Source organism: Diadema antillarum, unplaced genomic scaffold, assembly GCF_040938485.1.
Source record: "Diadema antillarum isolate AM-2024a unplaced genomic scaffold, OU_Dant_1.0 seq00000305_RagTag, whole genome shotgun sequence".
Lineage (NCBI taxonomy): Eukaryota > Metazoa > Echinodermata > Echinoidea > Diadematoida > Diadematidae > Diadema > Diadema antillarum.
Genome location: NW_027271328.1, coordinates 223292 through 242403, shown reverse-complemented (window position 1 = coordinate 242403; position 19112 = coordinate 223292). Strand labels below are relative to the sequence as shown.

Below are 19112 nucleotides of genomic sequence, written 5' to 3'. Positions count from 1 at the left end.
ACCTACAACTTTGTAATCACACTATTCTACCAAAAATGTTCGAGATAAACGGCTAAAAAAACACGCTTTCCTGCCCGTTTTATGATACCAAATTTTAGCATAATGTAAAAGAAGACCCGCTCTTTCAGAAAATATGAAAAAGTCAAGTTCGGCTAGGTTGACCCATTTCACTTATTTTCAGTCCTCACGCAAAATCAGTGTGTGCGACTTTATGTTCGTTTTGAGGTGCACGGTCACATATACAGTCAACTTCGGATACCTCGACGTCGGATAAGCCGAATATCACTTACCTCGGGGGCAAAATGACAGTCCCGATTGTTCCTATGGAGTTTCCGTGTATTAAAATTCGCGTAGTTCGAAGAAAATAACTCGAAGTTCGGTTACCTCGAAGTGAAATCTACTGTCCCGATCTTGATTAACTTATTGTTTTTCCCGGCATGTAGCTCGAATCGAAATTGCAACATCACTCAGCATCTCCGATAAAGCGCGCGTGGACAGCGAAGAAGACATGTCACAAATCTTTTCACACTCGACTGTAAATATTCGCGACCAGAACAATCGCGCGCCCAAAGAAATACCCGGTACACAACTGACAAGAAAAATTCCAACACCTACCTACATACGTACACGGTATGCACATAGCACCCTTGCCAAGCAATGGAGTGCTAACGACAGCACTACGCTCTGCCCCATCATCTTCTTTTCTTTAACCACTGTGTTTTAATTCTTGATCATGATAGACATACCGTGCGCGTCGATTTCTTAACCGTCGTGGCGCACCTGCGTATATAGGTGTTGACAGTTATATCTTTGGCATTAATCACGGTCCACTGTCCAAACATCAATCTCCTGCGTAGTGCCTTTTTTAACTTATTTTTTTTTACCTTTCACGAAGTATGTTTCACTTATTCTTCCCCGAGAACGCAAGCACTGATTTTTTTTTTTCAGCAATGCGATTATGAAAATTTTGTGGAATATGATGTGGAAGTATAGGCCGAGCATAATAAAGAATAGAATAGACAGGGCTCCACACTATTAACTTTTATCGGGCCACCAGTATCATTGATTTTTATTTTTTGGTGGTCGAATCTACTCGAAATTAAAATCTGGCGACACACAAAAAACAAGAGACCCGCGGGTCTAGCGCTCACCTGAGTATCGCAAGTTCACCTTTCACGCAGTCACTAATCTAAATTATTCACAGCTCTACCAAAATTTGACCAGGCATTCTCAAGTAGAAGATGAAAATGTACAATAAGGGCCCAATTTTTTTAAGATTCCTTAATTTGGGGGGATTGGGGCCCCCTGGGGCCCTCTGGGTGGGGCATGGTGCCCATTTTGATAAATTGAGATCCTGACCTCCTAGGGATGCTACCTGCCAAGTTTGACAAAAATCCATCATGAGGTTTTCAGGAAGAAGATGAAAATGTACAATTCAGGCCCCCATTTGGACCCTTCCAACCACCACCCCCCCCCCCCCCCCCTACCCAAGAGGGACACCCCTGGATCTCCTATGAACAAACTTGAAACTACAGTCACTAATGTACTCACTCATAGTATTATCTCAGCTCTATATATAACTTCTGATTCTAGAGAAGATTTATAAAGATTCCTTCATTTGGGGGATTTGGGACCCCTGGGGCCCCCTGGGTGGGGCATGGTGCCCATTTTAACAAATTGAGATCCTAACCCCCTAGGGATGCTACCTGCCAAGTTTGGTGAAAATAGGTCATGGGGTTCTCAAGAAGAAGATAAAAATGTACAATTTAGGCCCCATTAGGACCCCTCCTCACCCCCTCCCCTGGGTCCCAAGGGGGCACCCCTGATTCTGCCATGAACAAACTTGAAACTACAGTCATCAATGTACTAACTCATAGTATTAACTTAGCTCTATCACTTCTGGTTCTAGAGAAGAAGATTTTTGCAGATATTCCTTAATTTTGGGGGGTTTGGGCCCCCTGGGGGCCCCCTGGGTGGGGCATGGTGCCCATTTTCACAAATTGATTTCCTAACCCCCTAGGGATGCTACCTACCAAGTTTGGTGAAAATGGGTCATGGGGTTCTCAAGAAGACGATGAAAATGTACAATTTAGGCCCCATTAGGACCCTTCCCCACCCCCCTCCCCTGGGTCCCAAGGGGGGCACCCCTGATTCTGCCATGAACAAACTTGAAACTACAGTCATCAATGTACTAACTCATAGTATTAACTTAGCTCTATCACTTCTGGTTCTAGAGAAGAAGATTTTTACAGATTCCTTAATTTTGGGGGGTTTGGGCCCCCCTGGGGGCCCCCTGGGTGGGGCATGGTGCCCATTTTAACAAATTGAGTTCCTAACCCCCTAGGGATGCTACCTGCCAAGTTTGATGAAAATCGGTCTTGGGGTTTTCAAGAAGAAGATGAAAATGTAAAAAGTTTACGCACGACGCACGACGGACGACGGACGACGGACGACGGACGACGCACGACGCACGACGCACGACGCACGACGCACGACGCACGACGGACGCCGGACGAAGGGCGATCGCAATAGCTCACTTGAGCCTTTGGCTCAGGTGAGCTAAAAATGGAGAAAAACATTAGAAAAACTAAATCGGTCCTACAAAACATAGAAAAATGAATATTAAGCATTACTAAAGTGAAACAGATGCCCATGTCTAAAACAAATGAATAGAAAATCCAATCATCTAGACTCTGTGTTTTAAGATTTAGCAAATAGGCGTATAGATTATTATAAAAGTTGATGCCTATATAATTAGGAGGTCAAAACTTCGGTTTGAAATGAAAAAGTGGGAGCATTTGCCGACATTTGTTAGCATCTGACATTTGTTTTAGCATTGTAAAGAGCCGAAAGTTACCGTTATTCATTTCTTATTGTAAAAGCAATCATCCAACATTTATTAGTCTGTTAGCACCTTACGGAGCCAAATATTACCGTTAATCATTTTTAAATGTAAAAGCAAACAACCGACATTCATTTTAGCATCTTACGGAGCTGAATGCTATCCTTACCCATTTCAAAACGTGAAAGCAAACATCCGCTATTTGTTTCAGCATCTAGGCCTAACTGAGCGGTTTAATACCGTTAATCATTTCCAAATGTAAAAGCAACAATCTGTCATTTATTTTTGCATCGTACGAAGCAGAATCTTACCATTATTCATTTCAAACATACGATATTTATTTTATCATCGTACGGAGCCGAATGTTACTGCTGTCCTCTTCTGAAAGTGGAATGAATCATCAGACAATTATTTTATCATCTTACGGAGCCGAATGTTACTGTTTTTCATTTTTGAACGTCGAAGCTGACATCAGACGTTTATTTTACAATCAAACGTAGCTGAATGTTACTGTTATTCATTTTGAAATGTAATAGCACATATCCAATATTTTTTTTTTTTTGCATCATATGGGGCAGAATGTTACTGCTATTCACTTCCAAACATGCCAAACGTAAAAGCAATCATTCGAGATGTACACTGTATTTTAGCATCTTCCGGAGCTGAATGTTATTGCCATTTATTTTCGAACGTAAAAGCAAACATCCAACATTTATTTTATCATCGTAAGGAGTTGAATGTTATTGTTACTCATTTCCGAACGTCAAAGCAAACATCAAACATTAATTTTACCATTGAACGCAGCTAAATGTTACTGTTATTCATTTCGAAATTTAAAAAGCAAACATCAGTTATTTTAGCATCGTATGGAACAGAATATTACTGCAACTTCCGAACATAAAAGCGATCATCTGACATTCATTTTAGCATCTTCCGGAGCCGAATGTTATTGCTATTTCCTTTCGAAAGTATAAGGAAACATCCGACACTTATCTAACCATCGTACGGAGTTGAATAGTGTTTTTCATTTCCTAACGTCAAAGCAAATATTCAACATTTATTTCAGCGTCTTCCGCAGCCGAATATTATCCTTATTCATTTCCGAACGCAAAATGAAATATCTGACATTAGTTTTAGCACCATACGGAGCTGAGTCTTATCGTTTTTCATTTCCAAAAGTATGAGCAAACATCCGACATTTATTTTAGTATCTTACGGAGCCGATTGTTACCGCTATTCATCTTCAAAAGTAAAGGCAAACACCCGACTTTTTTTTGGTGGCGCGATAGGGCCACCAAAATCTTCATTTCTGAAATTTTTATTTCAATTCCGATTTTCATTCAATTCAGTCATATAAAAGTCGATTCAATTCCAATTGACAAGCATGTAAACAATCGGTAGGCACTATAACAGATACCATGTTGAACATCGATAAACGTCGGATAGGTCGAAGAAAATTCGACGTACGTACGCGTACCTCGGATTTCGCGTACCTCGAATTTCGCGTACCTCAAACCATTTTCTTCAGTCCCGACGACTTCGAGGTATCCGAAGTTGACTGTATATTAACTTTGTCCTCAAGGGAGAGGCATACAACTTGTACAATCCTGTGTTGAACGTAATGGCTCTATCTTGAAAGTTTTAACTGTATTTTTCTTTGAATGTTGAGAGCATCATTCTTGAAGTTCCTTCAGTTATCCTGTGAATGCTACAGGCATCCTCTGGTGGTGAACAGATAGAAATGTTTGCTGGAACAACTGTACTTTATGATTAATGATCCTGACTTTAATGCAAGAGATGAATAGGTTCATGACAGCTTTAAACGTGGCCCTTTCATTTTAAATTCTATTCAAAATCTACCAGCAGAGAGCAATGAGGATAAGACCAGCCTGTGCCAGAGCTGAATATCAAAATGTCACTATACATGTACGGTGTAGGTCTTGCACTGACCCTGGGTAAACTTGTAATTCTTCCAAAAGGGTACCTGAAGCATCTTTGTGCCGGAGTGAATTTCTTCATGGATACATTATCTTGCATAAGGATGATGATACACAAATTACATGCATTTCACGCTCAGTCTCTTTCTGGGTTTTTTTTTTACATTTTCCAACAGCTGACTGCAAATATCAACAGTACTAATGATGACACAGCATTGTACCATCATAGTGAACGGTGATTGAGAGTTCTCCGGGAGAAGAGTTCAAACAAACAAAGCAAAAAACAACCGGAAGGACAGATTCAAGTGGACTGTAGCGGCCTACGACTTCATCTACATGCTGAAATCCATCCCGTATTATCAGAGGGATGTGTGGCATTCGAAACGCTCACCGCTTGAGGCAACAGCCATGGGACTCTCAAAAGTGTTAGCCTGATTTGTAGGCAGTGCTAATTGAGTATAGTGAGCTGAAAATCAGATAAGGGAGGATCACAAAATACGGTCCGTGTGTCAAATGTGGCGGCCTCTCTGTGCTCACGTATCACACAAAGATCTGGATATGAGAGATAATGCAATTTACCTACACCACAAAATACAAAATTCATTGGTGCGCACTGAGCGACATCCACCTATAGAATTTACTTGTTAAACACGTACCACAAAATACAATTCATCAGTGAGCACTGACTGACATCCATCTATGGAATGATTATGATGTTAAAAAAAAAAATGTGTTTCTGAATCTGCTTTCAAATATTGACTGCGAACAGGGTATAGGTGCCTACAATATCATGTGACTTAACATTGCCTTAACTTCATTTCATTAAGCTTCACTAAAATTGCATTCTGCAGAAATTCAAAGTTTATAGATCTTTATAAGAACTTTGATTTAATACTGCAAAACACCTATCAAGCAAATGTGCAAAAATTGAGCCTGCAGTGAAGATGTGTAAGCTTAGAATTGAGCTTCAAGTACACACATTCAACAATCACAACCAATTCTCATCTAGATCAGAAAGTGTACCATTATTTCGAATAATGATTAATATACTGAACAGTTCCTACAAATACAATGTATGTTATGTCCTTTTGTAGCCTACACCTGCTAATTATTCCATGAAGGGTAAATGAGACAGCATCTGAGATAAAATCAATTTTATGCTATCATCAACAGATGTAGAATACAATGTATATTTCCAGTACAGCCCTAGGAATAATTGCTGTGCTTCTAAAAGGAATTTAAATTGAGACGTACATGTATGTAATACGAAAGCGGGGCATTTCAACTGTGCACCAGAAAGAACGGCACAAATATACCGGTAAACATTTTCCATGTTAAATCCAATTTGATTCGCTTGAATGATGTGACCCCTGTATTTTTCATAATATCAAAAAAGGCAGCAGAAAGCAGACAACTATCAACCTGGATTTAGGTTGATCTTTAAAAATTGAAACATGCTTTTGTCATGCAGGAAGATCTAACTCCTCCTCCCCCCCCCCCCCCCCCCCCCTTCTCTCTCTATCCAACTCTACTCTTCCTATCTCATCTCTGGGCAATTTTGGAGGCAGTAGGCTCTCCAATTACAGCAGCTCTAGTATGGGTAGTCAAGTCACATAGCTTCTGGAAACGACTCCTCCAAATGAAGATGAAGCTAATGCTCTTGTGTGCATGTGTGTGGGAGGGGGAGTTTGGAAGGAAGGGCAGAGTAAAGGGGAGGGGGCAGGGAAGGGGATAGGGGAGAGGTCGGAGGGGGAAAGGGATGGGAGGGGAGGGGGTTCCGGATGCATACAAATACACAATATATTCATCACTATGCACAACAACAAAAAATGGCTATGCTTGAGGCAGGGACGTGCCTACCATTCCTCTACGTTGTAAATTACAGTACAAAGTGGCAAGGAGTGGTACAGCATGACAATAAGTGTGCTGCACTGTATCTTTGTCAGCTTCCGCTCTGCATTTTGTGCAAAATGTTGTTCTCCATTGGCTCTATGCTACTTTACAATTCATGTCTGCACTGCTTTTCAGTCTTTTCATTTTAATATTTTGAAAGCAAAGGTACCTTGAGTTTCGTTGTTTGCCAGGGATGCAAATTTAATCTAAAACTCCGACAATCCCAGAATGGCAAACACTTCATCACAGAATACTGCCTGAGCTCAGAGTATCACTGGACATTCTTTTATTTCAACACGATACACATACAATGTAGTCTTGTGGATTACACGCTTGTGACAAACGTGTACATTGTTTCACATTTTCTCACTTAAAAATCACATGTTATACAAAAAGAAAAGCTTTGTACACTGCTTCATTTTGTTTCATATCCTCTGAAGTTCACTCGGGAATACACAAAACAATATGTCATAGACCTCTCTGACAGTGGCAGGGTCTGATGGACACGAAAAGGTTGTGCCAGGCAATGCACGGTGATTATCTTTGCATCAGGGGCCTGGATGCTCCCTCCGAACGACAAGAACACGACTCTGTGAAAAGCAGGCAGACACATCAGCCACCTTCTTTTCTCCCCACGTAGGCAAAGAGGCTTACAGTACGTGGAGAGAGCCTCCTTCCAGAGTTTAGCCAGGGAAACACACGGAAGCAGTGCAGATATCCACACTGCCCAAAGCTATCATATTCCTAAACAGAGCGAGGAAGCCATGAACACCCAATACAGAGGAAAAACCTTCCAGACAGCAACTGACTCTACTTATTATGTACTTGATCACCTAATGTCTGTAGTATAAAAAAGCATTATAGTGTACAGGTGTATGTGGAAAATGTATCATCATTCACTATTTTTTTTTTCTACAACTGACCTCTTGTGTAGCTACTGTGCAAATGAAAATTTCCACAAAAGGTTCAACCTGATTCTCCTTTTATTATATGGTTTCAATATGTTGCACTGCCATAAATGAAGGAGGTTGAAATTTTGCTATCTTTTCTACATGTACTACAATTGTAGCATGATATTGTGATTCACATTTGACAGAGACTCCAACCCCAAGCACCTTCTGATCTGGAGATTCTCCTGGCCGAAACCCCTAGCAAACGGGAGACTCCAAGTTGATGTGCGCGAAGCACGAAGTTCCTAGGGTTCTAGATGTTCTCTGGTGCTATCTAAGGCTTATTTTTTCAACATACGATAGCAATAAGTAAGAAATCCTTTCCACCGGGAGACACTGAGCCAGGGCGGGAGAAATCAAATATCAAGCGGGAGAACAGGAGATTTTGCAAAAATGGGCTTTCAGCGGGAGATCTCCCGTCGAAAACGGGAGAGTTGGAGTCTCTGATTTGATGAAAAGTATGAGCTTCTACTCCAAGCATTTGAATCATGTGCTGTTTTGTAATCAATCAATTCCCTGATCCATTTACAGGCAATGGCAAGCAAGAAATAAAGTAGTCAAGTCTACTTGCAATATCTGTCAGCTATCATGACACCATTAATATGACACAAAAGCTTCAATCTATTTTACTACAGTCTTGGTACTGTATCTGTTATGAACATTTATAACCAGAATCAAAATGTCAAATGGTACTGTAAACACAACATTTTCGCAGCATGAAATTTTCGCGAATTGGAGCCGGCAGCCTTTTTCGCAGCATGAAATTTTCGCAAGTTGCCTCTAACATTCAATGCATGTAATGTAGACAAGAACTTTCATGCGCACTTTAATTTCACAAATCTTGTCTCTCATAAAATTCACGAAATTAAAATGCACACGAACATTCCTCATTTTACAGTACACTGTATGGTACGGGTATCAATCAATGATTTTAGTGGAGGATTTCAAAAATTAAATGCAAAAAAAAAAAAAATCAGAATTTGTTTTCTCTTGTCATTTCATTATCAGTCACACTATTCAGAAGCATACTTGCCTCACACCATACAAAGATACAATGTTGAATTTAAATCAGAATACATGTACCTCTGTTGAATATTACATGATATAGAGTCTTCTAGACAGACAGTTTGGCATCTATTGCAGTAGGGAGGTGCTAGAGAAGGAGAGACAACAACTGCTCTCCTTTGAAGTCATGCGCGCCACCGCCAAGAAGTTGAAATGCGTTCAACTATTGTGTTACCCAGGTGCTTTGACAAAAGAGAGCATCAATAATCGCGACTATCTCACAGATACTTGCCCCTGCTGCAATTCGCTCTCTCTTTCAAGGTGATGGCAACAATGAATTTGTGTACCTTGAATTGGAGCAGCGAATCAAAATACAGTGTAAAACTGACAATTTTAACAGCAAATAGTTTAAAAGCACGCTGGAACACACTTTAGCGGAGTACTTTATTTGAGAGATCAAAACATACCAGATTTAAAAGATTGAAAACTACATTGTAACATGCGAAAATGTGCGCATTATAGAAAAATATTAGGTTTTTAACAGGACCTAATTTTCATTTCATTTCGATTTGCACACTACAAAGAAACTAGAAATATAATTTTATAATATTGAATTCTTTCCTAAACTATACTAAATCGATTTGAGTATTTCATTTAAAACTTTACGGTGAAATAAAGCTTGTAATTCAACGAAAGGTGAAATCCGTTCTTCATCTCCAAACTTCGCCTTGCAACTAGAGCGGTGCCGAGCATGACTTCAAAGCGTAGTGGAATGCCTAGACATCCCATTGTAACGCCTTGAACCCAAACGTGTGTTTGCATGAATTACGAAGAGTTGCCACTCCATCTCTGTAACACCGCCCTGATTGCAATACTGTATGCCAATCATATTGTTGCTTGCTTTTTCATAATCACCTGCCACTGCACATCTCTTTAATTTGGCACTGTCAAGCATCCTATATTGGTTGAACTGTCTGTGTGTTGTGCCACTTTGAATAGTGTTACTTTTGTACTTCATACATTGTACTATGCAAAGAGCACATTCGATGCTAGTCGTAGATCTTGCATTGGCAAAGAAGTATGCAGCTTTGAAACAGGTGGTGCCTCACTCAAGGTCAACCTGTCATACACAGGCAAATAATCACTTGATCAACGGAACAGAAGAAAGAGGAGCTATCTCGAGAGGCACATGCTCGCATTCTCAACTAAGACATGTTTTAACATCTTCAACAGATGCCATCGTCTCAAGCACAGACTACAATGTTGCCCTTGACAAGGCACTCAAATACATGTATACTGTATTCTTTTCCCTAGTGTCTTTCAGTTGTTGTTTTTTTTCTTTCTTTTTACAATATACCGTATGTGTTTAAAGCACACATCACATTACAGGCTCCTTGTTAATCCAGTTGCCTTTCATAATATTGACCCCTACTGTAAAGTTACATGTAGCTACACACATGGGAAAAATGAAATCAAAGACATGCACCCTAGCAGACAATTTGTTTAGGTGCATTACTACCACGAACTACAATTATTGTATTGCACAGGTAGTACAATTATGCATCAGCTCAGAATAGCATGACAGGTTTTAAAAGATCTGTCGTTCATTTCACACCTAGGTTTTTGCTTGCCACATAACAATATCCTGGAACATGCTGACATGCAAACATGAAGCTATCAAGTTTTTGCAAATTTGTTCAGTTGGATGTACCGTGTGTTAGTACTAGTTAGTAATTACACATCATGTTGAATCAATGGGACTAGAACATTCCCTCAGAGCAACAATGTTTCTAGATTAAGAAAAACAAAAGCAGGCATTTGTTTCCTAATATCACATCTCAAAGTGATATTGGGTTGTAACATGAAACCTTTGCGAATATCCTAACATTACACAGTGTGAAATATGAAAGACCAGTGACCTACGTGTATGCACCAGCTGCTAGTAGTGAAGTTATTGGCTTGTTCAAATGGGGAGAAGCAGGGAGCATGTTACTTACCTCTTCAAGAAATCTACGTAGGTCGTGAGTGAGATTGGGAGAATACATGGAGTTCCAGTCGTTAGGCATGGTGATCTTGAAGAAGTCACTCTTCCACCTTTGGTACTGCAGCATGTAGCCCCGCTGGTTGGGGTGCACCTTGGGTGCCTTGTGGCAGTCGGAGGCACCGGCCTCCTGCCAGACACGGGAGTCCACCACACCGCACAGGGGCTTGGCGCCGGACAGGAGGGAGAAAGTCCTGCTCTGGCCGGCTGCCCCCTTCTTCAGTCCCGCCCCGAGGTTCTGGGCGTGTTTTAGGATGCTGCTGGCGAGATCCCCACTGAGGAGGGTGCTAGGGGGCGGGGAGCACTTGCTCCATCCTGAAAAGTTTCTAGTGATGATGACCTGTCGAGACATTGTCACTGAGTAAAGGAGTCTCTTGTGTCTTCTCCTGGTTTCTTCACACTGTTGATATCATGGCCACTGACATTCAAAGACTTGTCACGCAGTCAGGGATGGATAAGGCTGACCTGCGAATTAAGTCCTGGATAATGAAACAATGAGATTTAAAACAACCATATTTCAACATCTTATAAAAATAAGCAACCCCAAACAAGAAAATTAAACATCATAAGAAAACATAAGTCAGTGGTCACAAACATATAGCAATTCAAAATAATATCCTATTAATTATGTTTTATGTCCTCAAAATATCAATATCATCAAAATACACAGTTCAGAAGTTTTGTCATTTTTATACTGTACATTGTAACTTGATCATGTGAATTATTCCTTCCAAGGCTCACTAGTTTACATTGTAAGACTTTATGTGCAAACTTCATAGCTTTCCAGACCTTCGTACCATTTTTGTTTTTAGCTGTGATGTAATTTCCTTGACTTCCCCCTAAAATTGTGATGATACAAAGTGGATGGAGTTGAGTAACATGTCCCGTGCTAGCACTATCATGATTGCTAAGCCCGCAGTACTTTTTAAATGTCTGCACAATACATGCATGGGTATGATGCACTGTACATAACAGAGACTGTGTGGATTTAGACTACTCCACAGGCTCATCTTGAGTTCCAATCCTTCTACGCTCAGTTTCATTCACAATCTTTCAAGTAATAAGTAGTTTGCTTATCATTGCCATCTAGTTGGTTTTTAATCAAAATTTTGTTAGATAAAGTTGATGTTAAAGGAAAATAAATTTCTGGTTTCAATCTTGCATTAATTTCAATGATGATTTTGAAAATACTTAAGTACACACAACAAAACTGTCTCAGTAATATGAAAGGTTAATTAAAATGAACTTTGGAATGGCAGCACTGATGTGGAGCAGAGGCAAATTACTGCAGATTACATGGAGCTCACATTAATTGTGCGACTTGTAAGCAGAACATCCCCCTTAAAAACCTGGCTGATGCTTTAAGACTACTCTGCCAGTAACTTGAGCCAGACAAAAGCAAAAAGTAACCCAGACATTGTCTGAATGCTACTCTACTTTGCACCTCGATAAAAAGTGAACGATAGTGATGTCTAAGCGTCATCTGGATGTCATCCTGCATCTTAAAGCCTGCTAAGAGAGGGCTCAATTATCACTAGCCAAACAGGCCTACACATTGTACAGTACATGATATGTTATTTAAAGCAGTGAGTACAGAATGTGTTGACTGGAACTTGCGATAGAAATGAGATTCATTACCACAGCATACAAGGAGGCCAGATGGCTAACAGGGGAATCATTGTACAGATGACTTTATAGACAATGCATTTATGGTTACAAAGAAAATAAACAAATGCTGAATAGGTTCTGATCAGATTAATAAGTCAATATATAATAAGTCAATACTTGAATTTAAAAAAAATAGAAAAACACTCTGAGAGCACAGACCTCCCCAAGCAGCTGTAACTTTCCACTGATGATCTTGCTCTTCAACAGAGCTCAGTGATTTCCACCCATACATTATGCATGCTGAAAAATCGCCCGATTTCCCAATATAGGAGCCTTTGTAAGTCATAAACCCTCAGCTGTGTGGCGCGCCTCGCCCTAGCAGAAACTAGAGCACGCACTTTATCATGCGTATGAAAACCTCAAAAATGCGCAACTTGAACTCCCAAGTTCAATGACCCTTCCTGCCAAAATATCAAAAATTCTTCATAAAATCTATCAAAACTTTTGGATCACTACCAAAATTTAATCATTTGTTCCTTGTGTAATTCTCAACATTTCCTACACGTTTCATCCAAATCTGTGTGCAACTTTCTGAGTTATTTTGCACACAGACAAACAAACAAACAAACCAATGGTAACGAAAACATAACCTCCTCCCTTGGCAGAGGTAAAAAAATAGAGAAGCACTCTGACAGTGCAAACCTCCACAAAGCAGCTCATTTCCACCATTCATATTGTTCTCCAATCAGACTCTAGATTCTATTGATTTCTATATTTCTACCTCTTCTACAGTAAAGTATCTCTTTTGCAACAGGGTGCCTATTTGCTGCAGGGGCAGTTTCATTCAGCATCGATGAAACTGCCCGATCAGGTGCGAGAGTACGCTCACTTCCCAGAACAGATGCAAGTAACCTCCGCTTTCGTTCTATAGTGGGACTAAGCACAACTACACGCAGTGCTCTTTAGCTGTAAAAAATAACTGGAAATCTCTAAGGAAGCATCTAATGCTGGTAAGTTCACAGTATGCTACTCCGTAAAATAAGGCTTACGGACATACCTACATTTGTAGATAATGCCTAGGTATATGAATCCTAACTGTGTTTTTGGAGGTCGATTTGAGATGATGGGAGAGAGTAAGAGTTGCCTTCTGCTCCCGCTTGCTGCAAATACGTAAAGTGAACAATTTCACTCTTGTCAGGTTTCAGAGGAGGCCGCAAATAGGGCTATCATAGAGGATGCATGTTGTATGTATTGTGTCAGATGACAAATCGAACATGCATTCATCCCACGTGTGCAATCTGCTGGTGCTGTTCTGTTTTAAAGTGTTGTAACCAAACCTCTTTGGCTCTGGTCATGCATACCACCTATGTATCACCTCGTGCCGCAAACCAGGAACGATCCAAACAGCTGCCAAAAGGAGAGACGTGCTGATAGCACATCAACTAGTCACTCTTGACTAACATTGATTATTATTACGTCGCCACTACCGGTACCATACCTAAAGTCGCCAGGCATTCACATCGCATGTAAGTCGCGCCGCGATCAGAGATCAGCTGGGGCAACGGATTTTTATCGCTCTCAAAAGACATTCCTAATTCACCTTGTTCCTCCATAAAAACACAAATAATTGTAATCCAAATGGACTACCATACATTGTATGTAACAGGTGACAAAATCATTTTTAATGCAAGAATGTTTTTGATTTCAAATGGATTTCAGGTGGCAGATTAACAAAGTTTTTCAAATGCGATGATGCACAATGCATCCTACATTGAAGTGTGTATATAACACACACGCGAACAATACGTGGCGCGCCATGGGCAGCGAACTAGGCCACTAGTGATGTTAGACCACCAATATGCAAATCTCCATCCACTGAAGTGTTGATATGCTGCAAACGTTAAATCTACATTGTAATGTTTAACGTTAGGTTAGGAAAGTTCTATAACATGATAAAGAGTCAGAGCGAAGATTCCTACTTCACTTGTTATTGCGACGTTGACTTTAATGATAGACCCCTTTAATTTGAATCAGCTGTCTATCTAAAGTTTTAATACAAACACAATAATGGCCCAAATTCACGAAGGTGGTACAAATGAAACCATGGTTTAAACCATGGACAAAAACCATGGAGCGCCATGTGTCACATGGAATATTTCGTTACGAAATCAGTCATGTCGTCGATGAAATGATTATTTTGTAACGAAATGACAACATTTTGTCACTAAAACGAAACGGTCATTTTGTCGACAAAATGACCAATTTCGTAACGAAATATTCCGTGCGACACTTGGTGCTCCATGGTTTCCACGTCCATATATATGGTTTAAATTAAACCATGGTTTCATTTGTACCACCTTCGGGGATTCGAGCCACAAAGTCTACAGAAAGACTTCCATATGTACCCCCCCCCCCTTCCCCATTATTATACACCGTGACCTACATTGTATGAGCTTCCTCTGAAGTCCGCATTTCCCTAAGACACCAAGATCAATGTTACCCTAACTCTAACCCTTGGCCTAACCCTAACCGTAATCTTAAACTGAGTAAACTCTAATCCTAAAGGCAAAAGCCACCTAAACTTATTCATGTTAAATACTAGACAGAAAGATCCGTCTGTCCGGAGGACTCTTTTTATATTTTGGCATTAACGCTGTCCTCCGTAGACAGACGGAAGGTTGCAGTACCCATTGCTGTGTGGATGTTCTTAACCACTGTCTCTATGGAAAATTGGGTGAGGTACCTCACCCTTCTCGATTGCGTCTAATTCACGGCCCTAGGTCGGCAAATTTAAGCTTGTATAGTGAAATTAGCTTTTTAAGAATACATTAAACTCACCAGATTAATGAATAATCCAAAATTTTAGTAGAATTTTCAACGTAAAACACAGCCTGTCGTGTCGTCACGTTCAAACTGCAGAAACATACACTATGAATCTATTAGCCAATCACATGCGAGGTAGCTTCTACGTGTTTGTTTTACTAAAACACGTACCTCGCATGTGATTGGCTTACAGATTCAAAATGGCGACTTACAGCTTGCGAACGGCGATGTTGCGATATCGATAAAATGTCTGCGTTATAACCGAGTTTATGTGAGTATTTCGATTGCACATTTGAGAAATTTATCCCAAATATTGCTGCATAATGTGTCATGTCATGTCAAACTTGTTTGGATGTAAAAAAACTGTCTGAAATTTGGTTTATCGTAACGTTTGATCTGTGCGCGACTGCTCCACACAGGAGCCGCAATCATTGACTTCGGTCTGTATACGGAGGGGATCCGTGAAGCCAGACGCAGTCTCCGCGGAACATTCCCCGACTGACAGATACAGACCGATCTTTCGGTCAAGTTAAATACATAACGCATAGCGGGCGGGGGGTACAAATGGAACTTGGAAGTCTTGCCAAGTCTACAATTCTAACACTAACGTAAACGTTAGAGAGTAACACGTTAGAAATGCTAGGATTTAAATTATAGTAGGAACCCTTGACTTGAAAACAGTGAGGTCCTTAAAGATTTCTATGAATCCAACTGCTAACAATCATAACATGTTACAAGTTATTAAAAGCTAAAAACGTTTTGCTTTTTGGGGGGTTGTTTTTTGTTTGTTTTTTTGCCTGTTTTTTTGTTTTTTTAATCACATGCACACTGCACCGTCGTGCGCATAGAGCAGCTTCAAGTTCCAACTGTAATAATCAAAGCCACCGGATCAAGCCTATTACAGCATTACGGTTAGAACTCTAACTGTTAGTTGTCCGATTGAGTAATTTAGGGCAGACCGACTGTGACTGTACTTCTGTAGTCTAGTCTGTGTAGACTATTCTAGCTCATGTATGAGCTCTCTTGGATCTAACCGTTAGACTAAAAAATCTATTAAAATTTAATAAAATTTAACTCACCGACAAGATCGAGTCTACCAAGTCCACTTACATCCCTCTCAACATGCTCATTCAAGTCTCTCCAAAAAACTGTTAGAAGCAGAACTTTTCTCCAGTCTTGCTAATTTTCCAGTTAGCCGGTAAAGGCGCTGCCAGTCGGTACGCGATCCCAGGTAAGCTAGCTAGCAGGAGGCCAGCCGGTGTCGGTACACACGTACCGGTACCGGTATGCTAGTCGGCCTCGTAGACTCTATGCCACATGGATTCAACAAAATTAGAAACTAGCTATCATTTACATTGCCAAAATATCGCCGACTACGTGTGTTCCGTGCGTAGATGAGCGATTTATCAAAGGGTAAATGCGCTGGTCAATGGCTGTCGAGCTGCGGTCGGCTTGTATCATTGAGAGATCGGTGGCTTGTACTACAGTATACCACTTGCATGCGCAATGCTGCTTCCTGAGAGATTCGTTGAATTTGTAAAGGGCACGATTGATCTTAATAGAGATTGCTCTCATATATCTTGAAAACATGTGCATCTTGTGTATGGCTGTATTATCAGAAAGCTAGGACAGCAGTCTTTTTAAAACCGCTTATCCGAACAGAAATTAATCTTAACAAAATTCATTTTGGACCAGCGCCCTCTATTGTTGGTTACACTGTACACACAGTGCACTGCTGTTGCATCATTTTTTCGACACATCGGAGTGGTAGGCCTATACTCTACTTTAGAAGTAGGCCTACAGTAGTATGATTTTTTTTTTCTCAGTTTATGGTAGAACTTCGTTCAATGTCATCTTGATACCAACTTACTCTATGTAAATTTCACGTTCGAGATCGAAGTAGAAGTCCTTCGATTTTTATTTCCTGATTTCATCATAAGCATAAAGGGAATCCCATCATTCCTCTCCCACGGACTGAAATGATTATTTACAAACTTGCCATCACAAGGAGAATTTACATAAAAACAGTCTTACGTGCGTTTGCAGCGATTTCCGGAAGGAATACAGATGAACTGCGCAATGATATTTAATTGCATTTCTGTTGAAATTCATAAAGTGGTTTTGCTCATAATAGGGCCCACATAGTATAGGGCCTATATTATGTTAATAACGTGGAAAGAACGTACACTTATCATCTCACAAAAAAAGGAAAGTAAGTAAAGACGTTCAACAACAGATAATGGCAAATGCAAACTTAAATATGACATATACATCCTTACAAATATTCCATTGGTTTCTTCGATAAGAAAAATTACTAGGCCTATATTCGGTCAATGATTTTGCCAGTGATATATCCATTCCACTTCAAAAGTGGTAAGTCAATGCAAATGGATGTAAAATAACATGATTGAATTGGATAGTTTCTCCTGATGCGACGGGGATGCTGCATATAATGTGTTGTTACTGTTGTTGTTGTTGTTGTTGTTGTTGTTGTTGTTGTTTGGGGTATAATGGAAGGTTTGTCAGGTGATAATAATCACCATCTGCTGGGGACCGTTTCATGAAACTTTTTGTCAGTGATTTACACTGACAACTGTTCAAAGCTACTGAAATCCTTGCGTCTGATTGGCTGATAGCAAATTTGTCGGTGAAAACCTCCGACGAACTCGTTCAATGAAACGCCCCCCTGATCTGATTTGCAGATCATGCGACTGTGGTCAACATCACTAGGACCCTATTATAACGTGAAAAACATTCAGATTTGACCTAAAATTATAAGGTTATGAATGCAGAAATGATAATATATTAGCAAAACAATTTCATGTCAGTTAAATTTGAGGAAATTAAGACAACATCTTCTTTTTTTCATTTGTTTGACAAATTCACGTGCCGTCATCGCTGGCAACGAGGTACAGGGCCCATGAAACAAATCGTTATGTCGCACTATCAAGCACTTGCTTAAAGATTTTTCTTTCTAGCATTTATTATAGACATAGTGACTGTCAGAACAAGTCAAAGGAATGTCTTAATTTATCTAAAATAGCTTTGTGAAATTTTCTTTATATTCCCTTAATATCATTCATACAGTCATCATGTATTGCTGCAATCCTCTTGAAATTATTACGAATAATTTGAATCCTATAACAATTTGATGCAAACGTGGTGAAATCAGTATAAGTTGCATAATCAATTGCTCTATACATCAGGCGCTCTTGTGTCTATCAATGATAACTTTTAGGAGTGACTTAAAGTTTATGGTTGTGTAGTCTAAAATTATAGACTAAAATGTGATTTATTAGTGTGTCTTTGTGTAAAAACCAGTGAAAAAAACTATACGACGACGTCACCACCTGCCGTTGCCTGCCCTATATTATGGTTTGCGTGTAACCGAATAACTGCCTTGTTCTCATGGGCTGCATGCATGATAAGAACTGCAGGTAATTTACTTCACATATTATGATTTTATTAAAGACGTAGGCTGGACGCTACTGTTGAGAAGAACAATCAATATTGTAGTAACTTTCCATGCTTAAAGCACTGAGATGAGATGAAAATGTCATGATTGAAAAACATCGCGGTCAAGTATTCGAGGGGCAATCTCGACTCATCCCATGGGCACCATTCCTCTCTATTATACCTTCTCTTTAAAAATCAGTTATTGTCAATATTTAGCCAAATAGTTTAAATGATGAACTTTCACTTTTGCCTTTTATGAATGTGAATTACGAAAGAAATGAAAGAAAATAAGTGAAGTTGGCATATGTAAATAATTGTGAAATTGGAGGTACCGTGCTTCTCTTATTCGCGATTTTTTTTTTAATGAAACTTTCATTATCATTATCATTTCTTTTCTTCTTCTTCTTCCTTTTTTTTTGGGGGGGGGGGTGTTCTAGGCAAACAAGGATTGGCGTTTTCTTCAAGTAATATACTCTACACTAGCACTTTCCTCAGACCTTGATTGACAAGCTTCTTAGGGAACTGTGGCTATGAATTCAAAGCGGCAAGATCTGAAG

At 39.9% G+C, this 19112-nt stretch overlaps 1 protein-coding gene across 2 annotated transcripts; it reads right to left on the bottom strand.

The window, feature by feature from the left end:
* Positions 1-10510: 10510 nt before the first annotated feature.
* On the bottom strand, positions 10511-16361 carry LOC139730383 (uncharacterized). 2 transcript variants are annotated; one of them, XM_071641250.1, is made up of 2 exons: positions 16179-16361; positions 10511-11147 (listed from the first exon to the last, which is right to left on the bottom strand). In XM_071641250.1, exon 2 carries the CDS (start codon positions 11018-11020, stop codon positions 10547-10549), a length of 474 nt encoding a protein of 157 aa, XP_071497351.1. In that variant the 5' UTR covers positions 11021-11147; positions 16179-16361; the 3' UTR covers positions 10511-10546. The 2 variants fall into 2 exon arrangements, with proteins under 2 accessions (XP_071497351.1, XP_071497350.1); XM_071641249.1 differs by having other exon boundaries at positions 16210-16361.
* Between the last annotated feature and the right edge of the window lie 2751 nt (positions 16362-19112).

Coding starts and splice junctions, on each gene's coding strand:
- LOC139730383 (XM_071641250.1), bottom strand. CDS start 11,020: ATGTCTCGACAGGTCATCATCACTAGAAACTTTTCAGGATGGAGCAAG.